Genomic DNA, 25,993 nt, shown 5'->3' with positions numbered 1-25,993 from the left:
TCAAAATCCCTGGCCCCAATAGATCATCACCATGCCAGAAAAACTCCATAGCACATCTCATGGAGACATATTGACAAGGAGCAGAAAAAAACAGAGGGTGTCAGAAAGATACTGTGATTCTAAGATGTAAACAGTTCCAGTATTTTTCCAGCAACTGATGTTGCCAGGAATGTCACACTTTCAAAGCAAAGGAATACTCTTCATTTACTAACTAAGATTCAGGAGCCTTGGATAGGGATATTGAGGAAAGGAATGAGTGGGCTCTCAGCAATATATTTATTAGGAAATCATACTTTGCTGCACACTGCATTGTATAAGAAACTGTTCTATCAAATTAAAGGCAACAGTCAAACTTGTATGGAGTGGGCGGGATTCTCTCCTTTTCCCACAGTGAACAAATTTCCAGAAGCTGAGAATGAATAGAAGGCTTGCCCAGAGGCTGTGTACATTTAGGATGCTTCTTTCAAGTGCTAAGGGAAAACTGCACAGTTCACACTGGATTTCAGTGAACTTCACTAAACCCTGACACTCCAAAAGAAATATTCCCTGCATCTAGTCAATCCTGCCACCAACTAAAGCTTCCCAAAGGAGTCTCTTGTTGACTCTTCCTGTCATCATAACATTACACACTAATATGGCCACTGATGCAGTGTACTGGTGTGTGTGACCTCACCTGTTTGGCAGTCAGGGAAATATTGACCTGAGGAAGAGATGAGTGGGGAAAATTAGTATGAAAGGTGACTCATGTAATTTACTCCTCCCAAGCAGAATCCAGTTGTGAACTTGACTTTTGCAACAAAATTGTCCACACAGCTACATGAAGCTTTTCCTGATAGTTTAGTAGTTTTCTACATTGCTTTCTGCGTCAATTTATTCAAAGCCAACAGCAACATTTTACATGTAGACAGCACTTTCATCCCAAAGGTGCTTGCAAACTATATAAAACCACTCCACCCACCACTGAAATGCAGAAGCAATTTAACATTACATAATAATAGCACATAACAGTTTAGGAGAGACAGGGAAGAAGAAGGCGGCAAAATGTAACTGCCCAAAGTCAAAATACAGTCAGGTCAGGATACCGGACTGATCCATTACTTCTACCAGAGAATCTTTTATGCCCACAAATGGTCAAGACCTCAGTTTTGCAACTCATGAGTATGTCAGCCCTTCTGAAAGCACAGCATTCCCAACACAGCTGGGTCAGCCTTGACTCAGACGGGAGAGTGTTACCTACTTAATCATCAATACCATTTCCTGCAGAATCAGGGGGAGTGCAAGGAGGTGCCCATCCCAGTAATGGCCTGGCTCAGACACTGCTTAATTTGAGAGGTATGAGGAGGCAGTTTGGCATCACAGAGAAAGAAATTAAATCGCTCTCCTCTTTCTCGCCCCTAGTCCATTATCTCTCACTACTCACTCATACATGAGAGCCAGGGGGTGGCAGGTGGTAAAAGGTCTTTTATGTACTGGACATCCACTGGAGCTGCTCTTTACCCCACATACATTATAGCTAGGCATCACTTAACTGGTGACAAAAACGGTAGTTCAGTAAGTCTGTGTGTGTTTACGCTGTGAGAGCCCCCTTCTAATTTTATGTGCCCACTTCTTGCAGGGGCTTCTTCTGACATTGCTCTAGCTCAGTGGTTCTCAACTGTGGGGGTACGCAGAGGTCTTACAGTGGTTCTCAGTGGGGGTACGCAGAGGTCTTTCAGAGGGTACATCAGTTCATCCAGATGTTTGCCTACTTTTACAGGAAGCTACATAAAAAGCACTAGCAAAGTTACAAACTAAAATTTCATACTGACAATGACTTGTTTACACTGCTCTATATACTATACACTGAAAGGTACGTACAATATTTATATTCCATTTGATTTATTTTATAATGATATGGTAAAATTGACAAAACCAATTTTTTGGTAATAGTCTGGCTGTGGCCCTTTTTTGTATTTTTATGTCTGATTTTTGTAAGCAAGTATTTTTTAAGTAAGGTGAAACTTGGGGTATGTAAGACAAATCAGACTGAAAAGGTTGAGAACCACTGCTCTAGTTAACTTTGAAGGTCTTTAGCATGGCTGCAGGAATCCTCAAAATGTCATTTCAGTGTAGTGAAATGTTCCTGTGCATTGTTAAACAGCTGTTGCATTCCAATTCAGAATGGCAGCATTTCAGAAATAGGTGAAGTGATTCCTGTATTTACTGTATACAGCTTATGGTGTGTTTTGGAGTCATTTTGAGTGGGACATAATACATTGGAAAGCAGATACAGTGCCCTCCTTTTGGGGATCTTGCATTTCACAGTAATGTAGTATTACTAGTGATGGGAACCTCACATTGCTATCTAGATCCCAAGACCTGAGAAAATGAGAATGAGGGGGAGAGTAAGAAAACACTTACAGGAGGGGGTTTCTTCCTCATCTCAAAGATTCGGGTGGCACCAAGGCTGAGCGAGGCAATGACAGGGTTTCTCCCCAGTGATGGCTCATCATCACTATGCCAGTCGACACTGTCCTTCTCGTTTCGGTACAGATTGCAGAGCAGAGAGTTGAAAGTGTGACCTGTGGCCTTTTCGATGTGCTCCTTCAGCATGGTCAGCAGAGGATGCCACTGCAATCAGCACAGCAAAGTAGTCATAGGGAGAAGAGCAGGAGGTAGGGTAGATGCACTGGCGAAAGTGCAGTACAGAAGGGGGAAAGTTTCAGGGTACCAGAGAGTTAAAACAAAGGCAAAATCACAGGGATTGGAAGGGGTACAAGGCCCACAATATTTTTGCATAATAAACATGAAGCCTCTCCTAAACTTTTAGTACATGCTTCCAGTGCACCAGAAGTGAAGCCCTTCTGCTCTGTGTGGTCATGTTAGCACTGAGTCATTGCTATTTCGATACCCAGGCCACACTGCCATTCTGCCTCGCATGGCCATCTGGCCTTTCAGAGCAATGTGGCTGCTCCACCCCTCCTGGTTAACGGAGAGAATGAAATCTGCTTAAGGGGCCCAGGAATAAACACTATTGCTGCTAACAGAGATGATAACTAAAGAACACTGAACTGCAATATATCCCAGCAACTGGAACGAGTGGCTAACTGGCACATGAAGCCTGGAGTTGTTCACCAGGTAGACACGGTGAGTGCTGGCATAACGTTGCCACTCTGTGTCCCTGCATTCCCTGCTCTAATAGTACTGCTTAATGAGTCCAACTCACCTTCTTTGTTTTGATTTTAATGTTCTAATAGTTTATGCTATAAAGTGATTCAAGAAATAAGTGGATCTCAATCTCCATGAACGACAGCCATTGTATTGTTAACATATTTCTGTGCCCAGAGTCTATAGCAATTATACAAATTCTACTGTAATTGCTTCCAATGCATCATGGGTTTTTAACAATGATTTTACACATTTATATCATGCCTTTCATTTGAGGGTCTCATAGCGCTTTTAGCCAGTCACTAAGTTTTTTACCCCAATGAGATATGTCAGAATCATTACCCCCATTATATAAGTGGAAACATTGAGGCACATGGGGTTCAGGGATTTATTCAAGTCAGTGGCAGAGGACGGAATAGAACCCAGGAGTCTTGGTTCCCAGTCTCCCCCTCTAATTACAAGACCACATTGCCTCCTTCATGTTCACCAGAGGTCCGTTTGTCTACTGGCTCTGGCATTGGAACCTAATCACAGCATTCTTATCTATCCCACGTATTTCTAGTTCAGTCACCACCTCAATACCTAGGTGCCATGTGAAGGATTATCTATGAAAATAGCTGGCAGTTCAGGGAGATTATTGCATTGACGTGTCACATTTAACAAGTGGGATGCCTGAAGAGAAAACTATTGGATCTCCAGGATTACAGTTTGTGAGGAATATGAAATGAACTGACAGGAGAGGGCTCACGAGGAATTACCAGCACCACTTTCTAGTAACTGCCTGATCATTACTGGGTTTCTTTGATTTCCACTCTGACAATAGTCCCCTCAGCCACCTCATCAGGCAGAAATGTGGATGTGAATGTGTGATTCAACAGGAACTCCACTGTAAATGAGCAGTAACTGAAGTCCTCTTGTTATGAAAGGTTACCAGGTTACCAAATATTTCACTGCTTACAAGGAAACATTTTTCTAATACAATGATTCACACAACCATAAGAACTTATTGCACTTGGGAGGGTTTCAAGTTCCTATTATCCCCACAAGTTTTTTTTTTTAAATATTATTATTATTATTATTATTAAAAGGAGGGGTGATGCTTCTGCTACAAATCAAACATTCAGGACCTGATACTTGGGTGTGGCTAAGCTATGCTCTAAACCTCTATCCCTCTGCCTGGATCCTGAGATTGCTTTAAAATACACTGGTAGTAATGGTCCTGTTCTGCCAGGCAGGGATTGCCAGAGCTATGCAGACTTTATGCCACCTGGGGATTTCTTCACACCAGGGAAATCCCCAGCTGCAGAGGAGTCAGAAAAGGGGAGGGGAGAGAGAGTATCAGACTGACAGTCTGACTGAGGGTCTTTGCCTTTCCATAGAAGAAGTACATCACACGCAATGGTAGGCAAGTTTTCCTCATACTAACCCACCACCTTGCCTCATCTCTAACCTCATACTAAACCCCCACCAATTGGTAATAGCTTTCACTGCTTAGCTATTCTGAGCTAGATTTGAACAACTGATCTGCAGGTGAAAGGCTCCATATGGCATTGCCAACCTCCAAAGCCATTCAGACTTCACCACCTCTTTCTAGAAAAACGTTTAAATAAAACACTACATAACTGAATACATCCCAACCAATGGGCTGTCTGTATTTTTCCATCCTAAATTACACAGCCTTTACTAAAGCATTACCATGACTGCCAGACCCTTCCATCGCAGATTGTTTATTCAAGGACTGTGCACAAAATCCCATTTCCCTAAAATTCTGCTTTGTTCGGACATATCTTTCCTTGGCAGCAAAGAAGATATCTGGGACTCGACAGAATCACTCTCTCATGTAACATAGTTCTTACTAGTTATTCTTAATTTATGCCTTAAAACATGGGAGTCTATTGCCATGGAAATTCCAAACAAAGCAATGTCCGGAGACAGTCCAAATGGACAACAGGTTGACAGAGTGTGACTGAGCATGAACAAAAAGTCAACAAGTCACTTAGCAAAGTTTCTGACCCTTCTAAAATAGCAAAATGGCGTGGGAAATTATACAGTACAGTCTGATCTTGCAAAAAAGACAGGTCATGTGTACTAATCTGATTACACTCACACGTGCAGTAAGAATGTGGCTGAATGCTGCCTAAAGAAGAATCAAGAAGTGTTTATTTTTAAAGTTTCTTAAAGGGAGTTTATCTATTATCAATAATATTATATTGTCTCTGAGGCATACAGAATGGTTCAGAGACATGCCCAAGCTCAGACAGTGACACAAAACAGGACCTGGAACAGAACTCAGGAGTAGTGATTGCTAGTCCCCTACCACCAGAAAAGTCTCCTCATCAAAGTGCTAAATTAAAAGTCTGAATAAATCTACAAGAAATGAAACTCCATAAAGCAAGCACATACGCCATTGACCTACTTTGGTGATCACAAATCAGGTCAGATCACAGTGCAAATGTCTATCTTTTAAAAAAAGACTTTAAAAAAGTTATTACTGCAATCTACAAAGAAAAAGCCATCATCAATTAATACGTACATTAGGATTTGGCTGCATCGTTAACCTGGAGTAAGTGTAAGGAAGTTCCCCATACCAGGAAGTAAGTCTGGGCTCCTTGTAAGATAGATCTAAGAAAGAACAATAGGAAAACTTTACAAATCAGGTATCAACTGGCTAGGACGTGAAGAGGTGAAAGTGCAAGACTATCAGGAAACTTCTTGCAAGTGATAATCAAGAAGCAATAACCTTCTCGCCAAAAATTAAAAGGTGGCCCCTAAAATGTGCTCACCCCTCCATGAAGAGTCTAAATGGTACCCAATTAAACAAGGACATTCAGAAATAGGTCTGAAATTCTAAGTTTCTCTGTGTGGGGTCCATACCTTGCAGAGGTCTCAGAACCATGCAGAATTTCTCATCTTCTGTGCTACAACAGGTAGGCACATTGGGGTGAGGTATGGATGGTGAGACCAACCTGAAGCTTTACCTGTACCTCTGGGTTGCTTTGCTTTCTTCTAGTTTAAACCTTGCAATGATGCCCAAAACATTCGCATCAGTTTTAGGGAATGTCTACTGAAAAGGATGGAGCAATGGGAAGGTGGAGGGAGCATTGGTGAAGTAAAATGTAAGCTGTGTGCAGCTGGGCTGAACCAGTACATTTTGCCAGATATCCCTAGTGTGTGGTTTGATCCTAAAACAGGATAAAAGCACTTTCAGCCTCTTCAACTTGTGACAGAATGATCTTAGTGGTTACTTAACATGTTTGATATGTAACTTTCAGAGTAACAGCATGTTAGTCTCTGAGGTGCCACAAGTACTCCTTTTCTTTTTGCGAATACAGACTAACCAATTTATTTGAGCATAAGCTTTCGTGAGCTACAGCTCACTTCATGCAGTATGCATCCGTGAGCTGTAACTCATGAAAGCTTATGCTCAAATAAATTGATTAGTCTCTAAGGTGCCACAAGTACTCCTTTTCTTTTTGATATGTAACTGTTACCATTCTGCACTCCCTTTAGTATTCCTCAATAAAAAAGACAGTTACCTTTTCCGTAACTGGTGTTCTTCGAGATGTGCGCGCTCACCTCATGCACCGGTGCCGGGAATTTTTCCCTCAGCAGTATCCATAGGGGACTGGCTCTGGCACCCCCTGGAGTGGCGTCTGCATAGCGTGCGGTATAAGGGGCCCTATCAGCTCCCACCACCCTCATTTCCTTCTTGCTGGAAACTCCGACAGTGGGGAAGGAGGGCGGGTTGTGGAATGGACATGACCAACATGCTATCCGGATGATTTAGTTGGGGATTGGCCCTGCTTTGAGCAGGAGGTTGGACTAGATGACCCCCTGAGGTCCCTTCTAACCCTGATATTCTATGATTCTAACACATCTCGAAGAACACCAGGTTTCTTCTTCGAGGGCTTGCTCATGTCCATTCCATATTAGGTGACTCTAAAGCAGTACCTCTGGAGAGGGGTAGGAGTTCACGTAGGTGTAGATTGCAACACAGCTCTGCCAAACCCAGCGTCATCCCTGGCTTGCTGAGCGATGGCATAATGAGCGGTAAACGTGCGAACAGAGGACCACGTTGTGACTTTACAGATGTCCTGGATAGGGATGTATTCCAGGAAGGCTGCCGAAGATGCCTGCGCTCTCGTTGAGTGGGCTCTGACAATCAGCAGCGGCAGAATCCTTGCCAGGTCGTAACAGGTCCTTATGCATGAAGTAATCCAACTGGAAATCCTTTGCAAGGAAATTTGCTGTAGCAATGAAGAGTTGAGTCGATTTTCGGAAAGGCTTGGTACGTTCTAAGTAAGAAGCCAAGGCCCTCTGGATGTCCAGGGCATCAAGACCCCTCTCTTCACTGGTCTTGTGTAGTTTGGGACAGAACACTGGGAGGAAAATGTCCTGGTTCATATGGAAGGTGGAGACCACCTTTGGCAGGAAGGCTGGGTGCGGCCACAACTAAATCTTATCTTTGTAGAAGAGCATGTACAGCGGTTCTGAGGTCAAGGCTTTAATTTCCAAGACCCTTTTCGCCGACCCCACCGCCACCAGGAATGCGACCTTCCATGACAGATGGGAAAGGGAGCAGGAACCCAGTGGTTCAAAGGGCGGGCTAGCGAGCCTAGGGAGGACCAAGCTAAAATCCCACTGCGGGAGGGGAGCCCGCACCTCGGGAAGTGTCTCGCCAGCCCTGTTGTCTGTCAGGACTTGTACCACCTTGCCCGACAGGTGGGCCAAGAAGAATCTGCACGCTAGCTGGACTGCTTGGAGCTCTTTGACGTCTATATGTAACCATGCCTCCTCCAGGGATAACATCCCTTGTGTCTGGAGGTTGCCGAGATGTGCCCTCAGCCGAGGTCCGAGGCGTCTGATACCAACTCAATGCAGTGAGGACGGTTGTCAAACAGAACCCCTTCCAGGATTGTCCTGTTGGTCCACCATCGTAGTGAACTAAGTATCACCTGGGGAATGGTAATGATCTTCTCCAGGGGGCCTCAGGACTGGTAATAGACCATCACGAACCATGGTTGCAGGGGCTGCATCCAGAGCCTGGTATGGTGGACCATGTAAGTGCAAGCTGCCATGTGGCCCAGCAGGCGCAGACAGACCCTGGCTGTAGTCAGAGGGAATGCGGAGACTTCCTCGATGAGGTTCGCCATCATGTGGAACATTTTCAGCAGCATGAATGCCTTGGTGCAGGTAGAGTCGAGGACTTCTCCGATGAACTCCATCCTCTGCACTAGCACCAACATCGACTTTTTGTCATTCACCATTAGGCCCAGAAAGCGGAGTGTTGCTTGAAGCACCGCAGCATCCCTTTGGACTTGAGACCTGGAGCTGCCCTTGATGACCCATGGATGGTTAGAAGGACTTGCAGATACGGCACTTGTCACTTATGTGCCCTTTGCCTAAGCACCTTAGGCAGCTGGTAAGTGGATCACTAAAAGGCGTAGGCCGTTGGCAGCAATCGCAAGGCTTAAAGCCTGGGGACCAGGGCATGCCCCATCACCTGGCTGAGTCCCGTTCAGGACTAACGAAGAGTTGAGAACTACTACTAAGGGTAACTAAGAACTACTAACTATATACAACTATATTACAGGTTTCAGAGTAACAGCCGTGTTAGTCTGTATTCGCAAAAAGAAAAGGAGTACTTGTGGCACCTTAGAGACTAACCAATTTATTTGAGCATAAGCTTTCGTGAGCTACAGCTCACTTCATCGGATGCATACTGTGGAAAGTGTAGAAGATCTTATTATATACACATAAAGCATGAAAAAATACCTCCTCCCACCGGTAATAGCTTATCTAAAGTGATCACTCTCCTCACAATGCGTATGATAATCAAGTTGGGCCATTTCCAGCACAAATCCAGGTTTTCTCACCCCCCCCCTCCACACACAAACTCACTCTCCTGCTGGTAATAGCTTATCTAAAGTGACCACTCTCCTTACAATGTGTATGATAACCTGGATTTGTGTTGGAAATGGCCCACCTTGATTATCATACACATTGTAAGGAGAGTGGTCACTTTAGATAAGCTATTACCGGTGGGAGGAGGTATTTTTTCATGCTTTATGTGTATATAATAAGATCTTCTACACTTTCCACAGTATGCATCCGATGAAGTGAGCTGTAGCTCACGAAAGCTTATGCTCAAATAAATTGGTTAGTCTCTAAGGTGCCACAAGTACTCCTTTTCTTTTTGCGAATACAGACTACAGAATACAGCAGGAGAGTGGGATGGGAGGAGGTATTTTTTCATGCTTTATGTGTATATAATAAGATCTTCTACACTTTCCACAGTATGCATCCGATGAAGTGAGCTGTAGCTCACGAAAGCTTATGCTCAAATCAACTATATTACAGGTTTTGAAAGTTCGCAAGAACTTGTTAGCCGAAGCAGCAGAAGTTCCAGCACCGTCACTGGCGGCAAGAAGGAACTGAGGGTGGGGAGAGCCGGTGGCACCCCTTATACCGTGCCATGCGGGCGCCACTCGAGGGGGTGCCACAGCTGGTCCCCTATGGATACTGCTGAGAGAAGAAACTTTCGACACCAGTGCACGTGGCGAGCACACACACCTCATATGGAATAGACATGAGCAAGCACTCGAAGAAGAAATGCAGGCTTTGAACAGGTTTGTTCAGGACCAATGGCTTGGTTGGCAGGACTAGGATAAGGGTTCTCTGGGCCTGTTCTATACCAGCTAGATAACATTATAACCTTGTGCCCAGTGCTGAGTAACAGCGGCTAAGAAATAGCACAGGTGCCTCCCAGTGCACACAACTGGAATAGCAGGTATTTTACAGGCTTACTGCACACATCAGTCTAAAGTAAGGCTGTGTTCTGCAGTCTAACAAATTGCAACCAAAATGCTTTACAGAATTAAATAAAATAGAATAGAAGCAGAAAAAGAAAATGTAATAGGCAAAGACAAGGGAGAAGAGAATTATTTACAGCTGAGATTTTAAATGAGAGATGATGTGTGGAGAGAGAGAAAAAAGCAGGGACTGCAGAGGAGAAGACTAGCAACATCAGTGGTGAGAATGTGTGAAGGGACAGAGAAGAGCAGTTCTAGGAGGGTAATTTTCACTTTGATCTGGAATTAATGGGGCATCACAGAGTTGTCTGAGGATAGGATGATGCGGACATGCCTCTATAGATATGTAAAAACTGAGCCACTGCACCTCTACATGAGAGTCTGGAAAACTGAGACTTGGGAGGGAAGAGACAAAGGAATTCTAACAGTCAAGGTGACAGGAAATGAAAGCAAGAGTAAAGATTTTGACATAGGAGTCAAGGCAATTACATTGAGAAATACTGCACATTTACCCTGCCTGAGGTGAGTTCTCTGCCTCCAGGGGATCTCTTGGAGCAGTTGTTCAAACATCCAGTCTGCTTGTTTTGAGTCAATGAAGCCAGGAATCAAACGAACCCTAGTGCAGAAAAGTTACAGATTGGAGAGGAAGAAAGAAACTTATCCTGTGCATATACCTGGGTTTTTATTAAATACTCCAATTTCAAGGGTTAATAGTGCAGATGTCAGCAGATAATGTGGGACTGCATTTAAATGCAATTATACCTCCTGTAGAAACAGGCCAAGATTTTCAAAGGTGTCTTATGATTTTGGGTGCCTCTATTTTCAGGTGACCAATAGGAGATGAGTTAAAAAGGCCAGGGTTTAGAAGGTAGGTGCTCAGCCCCTTTTGAAAATCCACCCTCTCTAAGATCTCTCTGGTGGGTACCCAGAAACAGAGGTAGCCAAAATCACTAGCCACACTTTAAAAATTCTAGCCACTATATCCTAGCACAATGCAGCACAATGTGAGATTTTATGAGTATTAACCCCAAAAGTAAACTCAACTAAAAGGACAGACTGTTATCTGCTCATATTTTCATTATTTTAAAGCAAGTCAAATTTCATACCTAAAATTTTTCAGCATCCCTTCTTTAACCATACAATGTAGCCACCATGCATTCATCTGTCAGCAGAAAATAGGGGTGAAGTTACCTGTCTGGCTTTCTTATTAGGTCACAGGATATCACAGCTTTGACCAGGAAAAGGATATAAATGAGTGAAAAGTAGAACTAGACAGATCATCTTAATATAAGTAAAGAAGAGAGAACAGCTGTCTTTGCTCCAACGCTGGCAGGTCAGATTATAAATAAATATTCAGAGATCAGTTTAGAGGCCTAGAGTATTACCATCCTAATGCACCTAAATCTCTGTCTAATCAGAAAAGACTAGAATCCTAACAAGAAGTTGGCAGGCAGGAGCCGGGAGGATCCCTGTGATGGCTGGGAAGGATAGCTCAGTGGTTTGAGCATTGGCCTGCTAAACCCAGGGTTGTGAGTTCAATCCTTGAGGGAGCCATTTAGGGATCTGGGGCAAAAATTGAAGACTGGCCCTGCTTTGAGCAGGGGGTTGGACTAGATGACCTCCTGAGGTCCCTTCCAACCCTGATATTCTATGATTCTACGATGCTTCAGAAGCTAGACCTCAAGAATTAGGAAGATCTAAAGTCAGTGTGTCTGCAGTTACGACCTACATTTTCAGTGATGGAATAACAAACAGGTAGAATTATGACCCTTGTTTCTTTCAGTAAATCTGAAAAGCGTAAGCCAAGAGAACTGCATCCACACACAAGCACATCTGTGATGACGACGATTCCTACTAGTCACAGACAAACAAGAATGGCTAGCTAACCAAAGAAGCTCAGAGGGATTTGTTGACTTCTTCCATGTAGAGGATCTAGAATGTCACATCAGGACTGTTCTCATGGCTTTTGCAGGCATTTCTGGACTGGCAGCAAGCTTGGCCTATGTGATACAACAAGCCATGGAGTGCCTTGTTCTGGACTACCTAGAAGTTTTTATTGACATGATGGCTGTGTATGGAATGAGTTTCATTTCCTTAGCACAGAGTTGTGATCACAGCTCACTGGAAATGTGGACGAGTGTCTTCTGCACCCATTACATCGCCTAAATGTGTGACTTCTGTTTTGGATTAGAAGAAGTGCTAAAAAGTATTTTCTGCAAATAAGTACCTACTGCTACCAGATATACCAGTTACAAGTGGAACTGTTGCTGAAATATACCTACATTCCATCAGCAATAAAAAGGGGTAGTCATCTTAAAGGGTGAGAAGCCTGAAGTCCTTCCTATCGTTAGTCAACTACTAGCAGCCTGTTAAAAAGCTGGATCCTGTTGTACCAAGGCTCCATAGGCCATTAGTCGAGCCCTACACCGATACAAAATTTGTATCTGCATCTGATATGCAATCCACAAAAATGATCAGTGGATATAAAGTGGATATTCACAGATTTGCAGGGCTCTAGCCATTAGTATGCCCCTCTGTTACACTGCTGTGACTCCCAGGGACACATGCAGTTACAGAGATAGGGAGGGCAGTTGTAAGTATGTAAATATTTACAAAGGGGTGGGGAAGCTGTACAGAGAACTTTGTAAATGTCTATAAAACTGTATAATATATACATTTTTACAGAGATTCTCTCTTTGAGAAAGATGACTTGAGAGATTCCAAAATCACTTTATTGAAATATGCTTCAACCCAGAATCCTAACATGTTCTTTTTAGCTGATACACAGATCAAAATTTCAATACCAGATTGGCTAACCCACAGGATGTTAATTGCCTAGAAATGCCCATTGTATACGCAGCAACACAGGGCATTTACACATGAAACGAACAAAGAGAGAGGTTAAACCTTTCCCCGGCATCTTTCTTTAGATTAGCAATAAAGACTGCAGCCTGGGCTGTTTCCTGGGGAATAATGACCAGCTGAGGATAATAGGTATCTTGGACCATAATACAATTAAATGGTCAAGAAATGCTCTGGGCCTACTCTGTTACTGCTAAATTATCCTTCCTGACTGACAGAGTGATGTGCCCCCTCTTGGTTTGTGTTTGACAATTACCAGGTCGGAGGGAAGTGCTAGCCCAGTAACGGTAAGATACTCTGCATCACCTAACATCCTGCTCCTGGTAACATCAGGGTTGTGATGATTCCAAAATGCAAAAAGGAAGACTACTGCCCCAAGAGTTTATAGTGACCTACACTAGGGTATGGACTAATCAATCAAGGTCACTTTATCTATTCCTCTGTACCACTGGAAGTTGAACACACTAATAACCTGCATAAATTCATTTTCACTCACACCAACAACAGATTCCTAACCTTTTCCATGCTGCTCAGAATTAACCACATCACTGCAGCCTGATGTACCAGTTAAGCCAGGGGCCAGAATCCCCCCTCCAGCACCATCTTACACATAAGGTGGCATGGGAGAAACAACATCCCTGCCAGGGCCATCCTCTGCATCACCAAAATCCCAGTGGAGTCTTCGAAAGACTGAACGCCATTACATTACTCAATAGCAACCAACGTGCTTAAAAAATAATCAACTTACCGAGACACTCCTGTTGGCAACGTGCTGATCTCATGCAGGCCCTGTTCACTGAAGACATGGAGAGGAAACAGCCATCAGGTGGATGAAATACAAGAAATAGATAATACATATGGATGACTATGCATGGTCCAGTCATATGCAAACCTGGGTTAAGGAATGTGGTCTAAGGGCAGTGCAACATACTACCATGAAGGGGCAATGACGCTAGGAAGAAGGAAGCCAGAGACAGGGCCAGCAGAAGCTGGGAGTGCTGTGGAAGCAACATGCTCTACCCTCAAAGATCACCTTGCATTGCTTGTGGGAGCCTCCATTCTGGCCAGATACTCACTACAGAGTTTACAGGCTCCAGCGAAAAGTAGAGAGGGACGATGGAGGGGAGCTAAAGGAAAAAGGACCTCACGGCCCTGTTCTCCTTCCAAATACATAATATAAACACACACAGTCTGGCTCATGCTGAGGAGACCACAGTCAGGAACTTGAGTTAGATGGCAGCTGCCCTCATTTTATCTAGCGCAGCAAAATAAATATGCCGTGGGAAGTGCTACGTGCCACATATAAACTAGGTGACAGATTTGAAAATGACATTTTAAGTGCTGCATGAGGTAAAATAGTTGTTCTGTCAGCTATCAGCTGCATTGCTGTGAAGTGCAGATATTTGTCTATAAATGGTCTGCCTGAGCTTGTCTCTCAACTACTTCCATTGTTTCCTTCACTAGCTCCAAACTTCATGCTGTCCCATGTGCCTGAACTGCCTGCTAACCACAATTACCCACCTCCTTCCTCCCTCAGAGACCTGTAGTAAATGTATGTGGAGGAAATGCTTCAGAGTACCATACATTTGATTTTGCATCCACACCCAATCCATGTATGATGTTTTGCAGCAACTTTATTAACAAACAAGACTTTGCTCTTGTACATCACTTCTGTCCAAGAATCCAAAAGTGTAGATCATTAATTATGCTGCCTGTGAGGTATATATCATCATCCTCATTTTCAAAGGAGAAAATTAAGTACAGAGAGTTAAAGCAACTTGCTCTGTAGCTTTGGGCGAGTGAGTGATAGAAAAAGCAATATAATTCACCTCTCCTGATTCAGTCTTCTGCTCTATCAACTACATCACACTCTTGCTTTAGAATGTACATTCTTTGGGGCAGGAACTCTGATTTGTGCTGCACAATTATTTACTGTACAGCACTGTGCACATTTGCATGCCCACAGAGTCTAACCTATATAATGGTGAGAAAAGTGATATTTAATGAACCGTGTATTGCACATCATGACGTGTTTATGAGGACTGCCAAAGCAGTAATCCTGAAAGACCTGTGCAATACAGTACAGAGATTTAGTGAAGAAAAGGGCACTATATGAACTCTGTCCTGCTTGCCAGATTTTCATAATGGCAGCTGGGGACTCCCCCACCCAGACCCCCCTCAAACAGAAGTAGAACAATTGAAAATGGCCAGGTTTCAGAGTGGTAGCCGTATTAATCTGTATCAGCAAAAAGAAAAGGAGTACTTGTGGCACCTTAGAGACTAACAAATTTATTTGAGCATAAGCTTTCGTGGGCTAAAACCCACTTCATCGGATGCATGCAGTGGAAAATACAGTAGGAAGACAGATACACAACATGAAAAAATGGGCGTTGCCATATACACTATAACGAGAGTGATCAATTAAGGTGAGCTATTATCAGGAGGAGAAAAAAAATCTTTTGTAGTGATAATCAGGATGGCTCACTTCCAACAGCCGATAAGAAGGTCAGAGTAACAGTGGGGGGGGGCAGGGGGGGGGAGTGGAAAATCAGGATGGGAAATAGTTTTAACTTTGTGTAATGACCCATCCACTCCCAGTCTTTATTCAAGTCTAATTTAATGGTGTCCAGTTTGCAAATTAATTCCAATTCAGCAGTCTCTCGTTGGAGTCTGTTTTTGAAGTTTTTTTGTTGTAATATTGCGACTTTTAGGTCTGTAATCGAGTGACCAGGGAGATTGAAGTGTTCTCCAACTGGGTTTTGAATGTTACAATTCTTGACGTCTGATTTGTGTCCATTTATTCTTTTACGTAGAGACTGTCTGGTTTGGCCAATGTACATGGCAGAGGGGCATTGCTGGCACATGATGGCATATATCACATTGGTAGATGTGCAGGTGAATGAGCCTCTAATAGTGTGGCTGATGTGATTAGGCCCTATGATGGTGTCCCCTGAATAGATATGTGGGCAGAGTTCGCAACGGGCTTTGTTGCAATAGGTTCCTGGGTTAGTGTTTTTGTTGTGTGGTATGTGGTTGCTGGTGAGTATTTGCTTCAGGTTGGGGGGCTGTCTGTAAGCAAGGACTGGCCTGCCTCCCAAAATCTAAGAGAGTGAAGGATCGTCCTTCAGGATAGGTTGTAGATCCTTGATGATGCGTTAGAGAGATTTTAGTTGGGGGCTGAAGGTGACAGCTAGTGGCGTTCCGTTACTTTCTTTGTTGGGCCTGTCCTGTAGTAGGTGACTTCTGGGTACTCTTCTGGCTCTGTCAATCTGTTTCTTCACTTCAGCAGGTGGGTATTGTAGTTGTAAGAACACTTGATAGAGATCTTGTAGGTGTTTGTCTCTGTCTGAGGGGTTGGAGCAAATGCGGTTGTATCTTAGAGCTTGGCTGTAGACGATGGATCGTGTGGTGTGGTCTGGATGAAAGCTGGAGGCATGTAGATAAGTATAGCGGTCAGTAGGTTTCCGGTATAGGGTGGTGGTTATGTGACCATCGCTTATTAGCACTATAGTGTTCAGGAAGTGGATCTCTTGTGTGGACTGGACCAGGCTGAGGTTGATGCTGGGACGGAAATTGTTGAAATCATAGTGGAATTCCTCAAGGGCTTCTTTTCCATGGGTCCAGATGATGAAGATGTCATCAATGTAGCGCAAGTAGAGTAGGGGTGTTAGGGGACGAGACCTGAGCAAGCGTTGTTCAGCCATTAAAATGTTGGCATACTGTGGGGCCATGCGGGTACCCATAGCAGTGCCGCTGACTTGAAGGTATACATTGTCCCCAAATGTGAAATAGTTATGGGTGAGGACAAAGTCACAAAGTTCAGCCACCAGGTTTGCCGTGACATCATCGGGGATACCGTTCCTGACGGCCTGTAGTCCATCTTTGTGTGGAACGTTGGTGTAGAGGGCTTCTACATCCATAGTGGCCAGCATGGGGTTTTCTGGAAGATCACCGATGGATTTTAGTTTCCTCAGGAAGTCAGTGGTGCGTCGAAGATAGCCAGGAGTGCTGGTAGCGTACAGCCTGAGGAGGGAGTCTACATAGCCAAACAATCCTGCTGTCAGGGTGCCAATGCCTGAGATGATGGGGCGTCCAGGATTTCCAGGTTTATGGATCTTGGGTAGCAGATAGAATAGCCCTGGTTGCGGTTCTAGGGGTGTGTCTGTGCAGATTTGTTCTTGTGCTTTTTCAGGGAGTTTCTTGAGCAGATGGTGTAGTTTCCTTTAATAACCCTCAGTGGGATCAGAGGTAATGACTTGTAGAATGTGGTGTTAGAGAGCTGCCTAGCAGCCTCTTGTTCATATTCCGACCTATTCATGATGAGGGGCCTTCAATGTATTTCTAAAAATTACGTATTTATTAAGTTCTCTGGATACAGCTGTACTTTCTTTCCTTTCTGTTATTACTCTATCACCCACTCTGAAATGGGAACTGTGAAGCTTTAATAAACAGACTGAAAGGTCAGCTACTTTCATGGCTTCTCTAAGTGCTTCTAGTGAAATGCTATTTAGTAACATCCTGGAGCAATGATTTCTCAGTGAATCAGGACAGAAAACTCTCTGCACGTCCCATAACAAGAGTACATTAAGTGGAATTATTCCCTCAACCACACCAGTCCTGGGCACCTTGGTGCTGCACCTGGATTAATTTTCTGTAACCAATACCTATCTAGTCTAGTACATGAACAGCAGATGTAAAATTCCATAAAGGGAAATATTTACAATTTTTGAAAGAAATAATAAATGACTGGCCAAGTATCCTAAGAATTAGCTCTACAACCCAACTCTGAGGAACTGCCCATTAAGGAAACTCCTTTGACCCCAAACAAATCTCCATTCCAAAGTCTGTAATTTAATGATTGGATGACACATGCAGACACACAAGGAATAAGCATATCCTGGGAATGAGCTCTCCATGTCACACTGGAAGATCATCAATGGCCTGAAGAACTTGATTACACAGCCCCGCTATCAGTCTGACGGTGATACCTACTAACAGCTACAATTCTTCAGCCCTCATGGTAAAAAGTGTTTGATCTGCCATCCCTGCTACTTGCACTAAACATGGGACAGATGTAGCCTGGAATTTTGACTGCATCTGGATCTGCCCTTAAATCAAAAAGTTTGGGATTTCAAGTTGCAACTTCCAAAACAGTTTATATTAGGGATCATTCCAGATAAATATGTTAACAAGGGAGAATTGACAATACATACACAGCAACCTAACTTTGTTGGGAAGGAAAAACAGGTTTTAAATCTAGGGACCATCATCATCACCATTAACATACTGACCAAAGTATTAAAAATATACCTAGCAGTTTACTTGATTCTGCTCCTGTTCTCAGTTGAAAAGCAAAGAAATTCTTCAGTGTGGAGACGCCCCCAAACACACTCTAGTTTTGGATTACAAATCTCCAAATATACCCAACCTAACACCTTATCCCCATGTTACAAACCTGAAGCATAGAAACAACATTGTCATGGCAAAAGAATAAAGAGGATGGGAGAAAGCTGTGTGCGTTGATCCTACTTCCTTTGCACAGATCCAAAACCATTATGTATAACCGACCAATTATGTTACAAAGCCCCACTGTTCTTTCCTACTGGTTTGTACAAACCCAACAAAACAATTAAAACAAATGAAAAAAGATTTGGACTTTACTGAATATAAAATCTGTTTGGGATCAAAGAGTTGAGTCTGGACATCATATTTTGTACTGAAAATTCTTTCCACAGATATAGCAATTAGAAATGCAGAAGACCCATCTACTCCATCCCACCATGGGCTGGGGGAGGAGAAAGTAATACAATGAGGGTAGCGAAGCCAGCATTATACTCACTCTATCACTCTTGGCTCTGGAGCTTTGCGTTCCACCTGACAGGCATCAAGAAAACCAGATAAGTACGTACACCAATGGGCTGACATGCCTCAGCTATACAGGGTGGAACTCCTAGCCCTGTGGTGATTGTGTAGATATCAAAACCTTCACAGGGGCTTTGATCCTAGTCCAGCTCCCACCTCCAATTTGGGATTTCAACACCTGCCTGCCCCTCAGTTCTGAAATGCTAATCAACACACAGATATATTCTCTGGCAGTTTTGAAATGGTGACAGTATCACTCTGAAACAACCACCAGCAGCTAGTACTTCTTTGGAGTCACCTGCTAATTACAGCAAGTAGGGCTAGCTAGAGGAGAACTGGTTTGCTCATATAGCTGCTGGTCACCCACTGAGACTGGAGAATCACTTTCCCTGCCTTCACAGATTAAAAATCAGAAGCGACTCCCTGGAGGGAGGGGCTGAGCAATTCTCCAGTTTCAGACAAGCAGCAAAAAAATATAAAGAGAGACTGGGCAGCAAGAGTTACTCGTCTAAAATCCCCTGCATAGCTTGGGATGGTTGTCTCCTGTGAAAGCCAGAAGTGGTTTAATCTTTACCATTGCAACAGAAAGGAAGGGGAGGGGGAACAGGCGCTAACTTTTGTTTTTGCCGGTGGAGGCGTTCCATCTTCCGGTTTCACTGTGAGCCACAAACATGCTACTGCCACCTATTGGTGGCTCATGGGTACTGAGCACCCCCCTATTTTTTTTGGATGGGTGCTTAAGCCCCAGAGCACCCACGCAGTCGGCACCTACATGGTAGGGCTTAGGTCTAGAATGGAAGTCATCAGCAACCATGCTGTCCTGATAATCATTTCATTGTCTCAGTGAGACCAGCTTCTCTCCCTCAACTAAATGTCACTCTTGGAGGGCCCATTCAGCTATACCGTTTTCAGTTTGCCTCATCATAGTAAACCTCCTTCCATGTGAGGAAAGCAGGATGTAGTCCCATTCAGAGAGCATGTTGGCACAGTTACAAGAAAAAAGTGAGGCACTGCCTTTTCAGTCTTACAGGGCTAAGCAGCCAAACTCACTTCCCATTGGGGTGAGCACATTACCCTGTAATCCACTGGTATACCAAGGGGTAATGGTTGAAACTTGGATCTGACACTCCTCCGCCCATCAGAAATTAGGGGTTGACTATGCTGCCAATGAAGCATTCCCAGCAGGAGCAATAGGCAGAGCTAATTTTTCTGGCTTTAGACCAGAGTATTTTATTTGCTTCTGCTGAACAAAGTGGCACTGATTGGTAGAATAAAAATCAAAATATTTTGGGCCAGTTAAGATGGTCCTAGCTTTCTGTAAGCCACACATGCAATGTGTTTGTAAAGTGTGTGTTCTAGAGGCCCCAAAAGCTTGGACTGCGATATTAGTATTCTTGAACTACACCTCATAAGACCAACTAATTTTAAAAATAAGCTGTTCTTCCACCTAACAAAAAGATGAGATGACAGGACACCCATCTACATTTTTACCTCTGCTGGTTCTTTAAACACGAATTGTCTTTTGGGTGGAAGCTGCTCTCTTCTCATCCAGGTCTGATCAGTGCCCACTGACACAAGGTTCCTGGCCGCAGAAGCCCCAGGAGCTAAGGCAAAGAAAAGATCAGGCTCAAGCAAACTAGTGGGATCAGCGAAATGAACATCTCACTATGTGGCAAACGCAATATTCTTGTAAGAGACAACTAACGGAATCACTGTTCAGTTTTCAAGGTTTCCCCCCTTACGCCAAAGTTTTAAGAAAGAGCAAGGGAAGAGTCAGACATGTCTTTAATAATCGTTAAAAAGCACCTAAAATCTAGGACAGGAGCATTTTTAACTAATTTATAAACTGAAGTAAATAAAAATTGTTTCAACCCAATTGACAAAAGTGAGTCATTTAAAATCATAGTGGCCATTGTTTGTGTTAGACTATGGTAAGGTAGAAGAGGCTTTCCACCAAAGAGCTCACCCCCCATGGTGCTGAAAATATGAGTGGTGTGGCTTCAGGGAATATTATGATTCTACTCAAAAGATATTTAGGAAATGTGTTTATTACATACCCAAAAAAATCTACACACCAGGGGGCTGAATTAAGGGGATACAGGCAACTTTAATTCCAGCATTTCTTATCTTCTGAGCATTTCAGTTTGCAATGCTCTTAACAGTTTTGTATGTGTAATTTTCTAAGATAAAAAAAACAAACAAACTAAAAAAAGATAATTCCATCACAGTCTGGAAGTATAATGTAGTAAAATCTCATTCTATGGGCAAGTTAGTGATAGCAAGGTAAGGGAGGTGTCATTTTAATTCTGTAGATTTTTACCTATCAAATGACACTTCCCTTACCTTTCTGTCATTAACTGGCCCACAGAATTACACATGCTCCCACACTTCATGTAGAAAGATACTGAGCACCCCCACTCTGGTACTGGTCATCAGCAAGACTGGAACCCAGATACCCAGCACAGACCACTACAATTTGTGCTACAGGAGAAACTGGTAACAAGCTGTGATCCTCGGTATGAATCAACCACTAGTGGAAGACAACATACATTGAGGTGACTTACATAGTTAGTTTTTTGCAAGCATAGGAATACTGGGAATCAGGCATCCTGGATTCTATTTCTGGCTCTGGAGAGGAGTATGGACAACAATTATGGAGAGCACAGCCAAACACAGATTTGGCACATCATTCTAAAAGGCAAAGTGGCTGTGAAGTAGACTTGGGTCTACCATTTTGGAGACCTGAATTCTACTCCCAGCTTTGAAGTGCCCTTGTGCAACCTCTCAGTCATCCCGTCTTGAATCTGGGGAAATAGATTTGTCTGCTTGCTAAGACAGCGATACAAGGACTTTCTTGATAATAACGAGTGTGAGGAGCATGGAATTATTAACACTAGTCAATGAAAGGTCTCCTCCTGCACACCTTCCCCTAGGCCAAACGGCATTTTGTTGTTGCTGCAGCATTGTCCACCAAGGCAGGATCTCTAGCTCTATGCTTAGTATCCACAAAGCTCAGTGGAGGTAGGGAGCAGCCTCAATGCAGACAGAATGTATAGAGATTTTAAAAGAAAGTCTATAACAAGTCCTACATGTGCAAATGGAGACTTTCCCTTGCTTCTAAGTCTGCAAATCTCAGCACATATCTACAGGGGTAGCAAACAGACCTCTCTCTCACCACAGAACTATTACCTTACCAAATTTCAAGTTCTTATTAAAAGCATGAAAATACTAGAACGCCTCAAATAAATGGCTGGGAAAAAAAATTAACGCTGGCAAAACTACCCTACCTGTTTTCCCTAACTTCTTTCTCAGAATGGATGAACCATTGTTCTGAAATTTAAAGATAGATAAGTAAATAAATAAAATCCGCAAGAGGCAGAGGGCAAGCACGGAAAGTTTCAGTCTTAGTGTTACAAGGTGGCAAAGTTATGTACTAGAAAAAATACGGACTTCTAATGCAAAGCATTACACAACCCAACTACAGGTGTTCCTATCAGCTCTCCCTAGAATACTAAATGTCTGGGTCACAGATGAGCAGTACGTCTTTATATAATTCATTTCCTCAAAGCAGCTCAACTCAGCTAAACTATAGTATCAATTCCAATGGAAATTATAGCTCTCTCCGATATTCCAGCTGGGCTATTTGAATCAAATGATGCGTCCAGGATCACACAAGAAATCAAATTCATTCAGGACTAGAATATCTCTATAAAATATTAGGAAAAACTTAAATAATTAAAATTATTTTAAAAAAAGACAGGAGAAAAAAGATTAACATAACCAGGAACACAAAGAAACACACAATATCTTGCCTGCATGTGAGGCTGTTCTGCTCTTAACAGGTCCAGCCCAGCCACCCTGTACTCTGGCTCTCCGTCTTTTATCTTCCATGCTTTTTCACAGCATCTTTCAGCACCTTAGACTGTGTTTCACCTCTCCCCTGTGTTTCAAACATAAGAAACAAGTTGGTTAGGCATTTTAGAGCCAAGTATTAAAATATTAACAGAGTTTATGGAAACACTTTTCTAGTGAGCTGGTGCATTACACGTTATGGACTTCGTCACTTGCCTTACCCCCACAGGTTAATTTGTTCCAAGGCTTGCCAGGGCTGAGCCCCCACACCTCTAAGCTTGACGGTTCATAGCCCCAGCACCTCTGGGCTTGCTGCATCAGTTATGAATGTAAAAAAATTGCTTGAACCCTAGCACCTAATTTTCTTGAGCCCTGGTACCTCTTTCATTACAAATTAAGCACGGCTTACCTCCCAACAAAACCTGCGCAGGCAGACCTCAGCAAGTAATTCTGATTTCCTAAAATGTCCCTTTCCTCACTCTTTACTCATTTCCTTACACTCTTCCCTAGCCCTGCTTTCTAAATCCATAAACTCTACAGGGAGATGACCTATTCATCCCCACAATGGGGGAAGAAGGGGATTTTATATCTGAGTAGTGTACTATGCATGTCCAGACATTCCACACCTTTTCTAGACAGAAAGCAAGCCAGGCATCTGTTTCAAACATGTGGCCATGAAAGCCTTCCTTTAGGTTAGTACATTTCGCAAACCGGCTAGCTGTGTCAGAATATCCTATAAACAGAATTTATGCTGCCCTTACAGATGTTAGCACCGCCAGTCTAATGACATCTATGTTGCCATAGTAACTAGAGTACCTCCTCAGAGACAAAAAAGAAATATGAGGAGGGAGTGAATACACAACGCTAAATAAAACCAACAAATGGCTGGGCAATAGGCCGTGCCTATGTTTAACTGCACAGTTAGTTTTACTTAACTTACCCTAGTTTTACTATGCAGCACCCAGAGCACCAGAGAGGCTAAGTGGGCCCATCTGTGCATGTGTAGGAGAGTGTTTGCTTTCATGTGCATGGAGGAGGAAAGTGAGTGTGTCTGTGCACACCCAGGTGCAAGGGAGTGGTGGTAGGGAGAAGTAGTTGTGAGCCTATTGGGGGCAAAGGGGAGGTTATGTATGTGTCTATGCATGAGGGGACGGAGGAGAGGGAATAAGTACTGGTGGAAGTGTGAGAGCATCCATGGGCAGTGGCGTTAGAAGAATTTGTATAGTGGGGGTGCTGAAAGCCATTAAAAAAACCTGTAAACCCAGTATATGATGGAAACCACTTCAAGCTAGGAGGTGCTCCCACACCCCCAGTTCCAGCACCCGTGTGTGTGGGGGGGGGGAGGGGGTGAGAAGAAAGGAAATGAAGGGAATTGTGTGTACAGGTGAGGAGGAAAATGGGGCAGGAGTGTGAAAGGAGGTGTGTGGGGGTTGCAGAAAAGTGCATGCGGCGGTGGGGAGGGGTGCAGAGGAGAGTGGGCATGGGGTGGCAGGGGTGTGTGCGCAGCAGAATTTGTGTGTGGGGCAGCAGAGCAGGGTGCAGCAGAGAAGGAAGTGCAACAGAGGAAGGGGTGCATGGGGTGCAGCAGAGGAGGGGGTGCGTGGGGTGGTGGCGAGGGGTGCAGAGGAGGGGTTGCTTGGGGCAGCCTGGGGGTGCAGCAGAGGGGGGATGCATGGGGGGTGCAGTGGAGAAGGGGGCAGAGGATGGTGGTGCAGCAGAGAAAGGTGTGCGTGGGGGTGTGGGCAGCCGATGGTGGTGGTGAGGGGTGCAGGGGGAGGGGTACGTGGGGCGGCGTGGGGGGTGCACCAGAGGAGGTAGTGAGGAGGGGGTGCGTGGGGCAGCGCAGGGGGTGCGTGGGATGGCGGTGAGGGGTGCAGCGGAGGGGGTGTGTGGGGCAGCCTGGGGGGCGGGTGCAGCGGAGGGGGGATGAATGGCGGGTGCGCGGGGCGGCGGGGGTGGTTACACGTCTGTCATCACGAGTTTTGGGGGCGCAGCGCTGGATGAGCGCGGCGTGCCGCTGAAGTAGCGAGGCCCACCAAGCCCTGGCCGAGCCGGGCCGGGCCCCAGCTCTACCCGCCTTTGCTCCCTTCAGGGTTTTGCGGTTTCCCGCAGGGAGATGCCCCCAGTCCGCGCCCACCGAGGGGCGGCATCTGTCCCCCCGACCCCCACTGGGGACAGCGCCCGCGGCCGGCTGGGCGCGGGGTTAGCGCGGCGGCGCCTCACCCTGCCCAGCTCCGCGGGGATCCCAGCGCAGCGCCGGGGCCTGCCCCAGCCCCGCTCCGCCCGGAAGCTGCTGCTGCCGCCTCTTCCCGGGCCACCAGGCTCCGCTTCCCCGCGCACCGCTTCCGCCCTGCCCAGGGCCCGACCTTAACCAGCGGCGTCGGCGGCTCGGCCCCGCCCAGGGCCGGGGCTGAGGCGTCTCTCGAGTGGCCAGCCGGGGCCAGTCAGGCGCCCTGAGCCGCTGCCGGGGCCTCAGAGGCAGCTCTTCCCCGCGCCCACACCCCTGCAGCCCATAGGGGGCCCGCGCCCTCCCGCCCCCTCTTTCAATGAAGCCGCTTCTCCCGTCACCCCCCGCTGGCGCTGCGGGAGGCTAGAGGCGGGCTGCGGCCGCGGGCGGTACCTCGCAGCAGAGCCCGGTTACAAGCCGGGTTCCCAGTGCTCTTTGCTGGGGAAAACCACCCACAATTCTCCCCTAACCCCCCCCCCCCCCCGCCCCCGCCCCCCGTAGAACGGAAACGGGACGTTCGTTTCCCCAGCCGCAGAACGGCGGGTTTTAGTGTTCTACCGCAGAGCCCCATGTAGCCACGTTTCCAGTACCCAGCCCCCCCCCCCCACCCGGGCTGACAGGGGCCTCTCTCAGCCAGCTGGTGGTTCAATTCATCAGGAGAAGGGAAGCTCGGATAAATAGGGTTCTGCTGTACAGACTTATTTTTTCACAAAATGTAAAGATGCTCCGTAAAAATTCACTGCCATGGTTTTCAGTCGTAAACGGATTTCTGTGATCCCTAGTTATAACTAGGACCCTACCCAATTCACAGCTATGAAACACACATCACAAATAGTGAAAGCTGGTCTTTTGTGTGCTTTTATACTATACTTCGCAGAGGGAGACCAGGATTTCTCAAATTAGGGGTCCTGACCCAAAAGGGTTCATAGTATTGCCGCCCTTACTTCTGCACTGCCTGCAGAGCTGGACACCCAGCTCTGAAGGTAACGCCCTGCCAGCAGCAGCACAGAAGTAAGGGTGGCAATACCATACCATGCCATCCTTAGTTCTGTGGGGCTGCTGAGGGCAGCTCTGCCTTCAGAGCTGGGCTCCTGGCCAGCAGCGGCCATGCTCCAGCTGCGAAGGCAGCAGGGTCGCCGGCATCAGCACAGAAGTAAGGGTTGTATTACTGCAAGCCGCCCCCAACCCCTTCATGGGTCAGGACCCCTAACATTACAACACCATGAAATTT

The 25,993-nt window shown here is 45.1% G+C and overlaps 1 protein-coding gene across 9 annotated transcripts in view; it reads right to left on the bottom strand.

The window, feature by feature from the left end:
- ALKBH3 (alkB homolog 3, alpha-ketoglutarate dependent dioxygenase) overlaps positions 1–25,210 on the bottom strand; it is a 67,462-nt gene extending 42,252 nt beyond the window's left edge. Inside the window, exons 1-9 of one of the 9 annotated variants that reach the window (XR_005225461.1) lie at positions 24,759–24,895; positions 22,496–22,623; positions 20,175–20,287; positions 18,661–18,695; positions 13,570–13,617; positions 10,472–10,575; positions 5,681–5,769; positions 2,401–2,610; positions 674–700 (exon numbers count right to left, since the gene is read on the bottom strand). Coding sequence is in view for 8 of the 9 variants with exons in the window: in XM_037900088.2 (XP_037756016.1) it covers positions 674–700; positions 2,401–2,610; positions 5,681–5,769; positions 10,472–10,575; positions 13,570–13,617; positions 18,661–18,695; positions 20,175–20,287; positions 22,496–22,574 (705 nt within the window). In the remaining variant the exon portion in view is untranslated. Of the gene's footprint in view, positions 1–673; positions 701–2,400; positions 2,611–5,680; positions 5,770–10,471; positions 10,576–13,569; positions 13,618–18,660; positions 18,696–20,174; positions 20,288–21,970; positions 22,014–22,485; positions 22,624–23,475; positions 24,163–24,758; positions 25,057–25,155 lie in introns of those variants that run through there. The other 8 variants (XM_037900088.2, XM_043548852.1, XM_037900085.2 and 5 more) reach the window with 8 other exon arrangements.
- Positions 25,211–25,993: the final 783 nt, after the last annotated feature.

The sequence above is a fragment of the Chelonia mydas genome, chromosome 6 (genome assembly GCF_015237465.2).
Source record: "Chelonia mydas isolate rCheMyd1 chromosome 6, rCheMyd1.pri.v2, whole genome shotgun sequence".
In the NCBI taxonomy this organism is placed as follows: Eukaryota; Metazoa; Chordata; order Testudines; family Cheloniidae; genus Chelonia; species Chelonia mydas.
The sequence above is the reverse complement of the archived record's forward strand: the minus strand, read 5'-3'. Positions and strand labels throughout refer to the sequence as shown.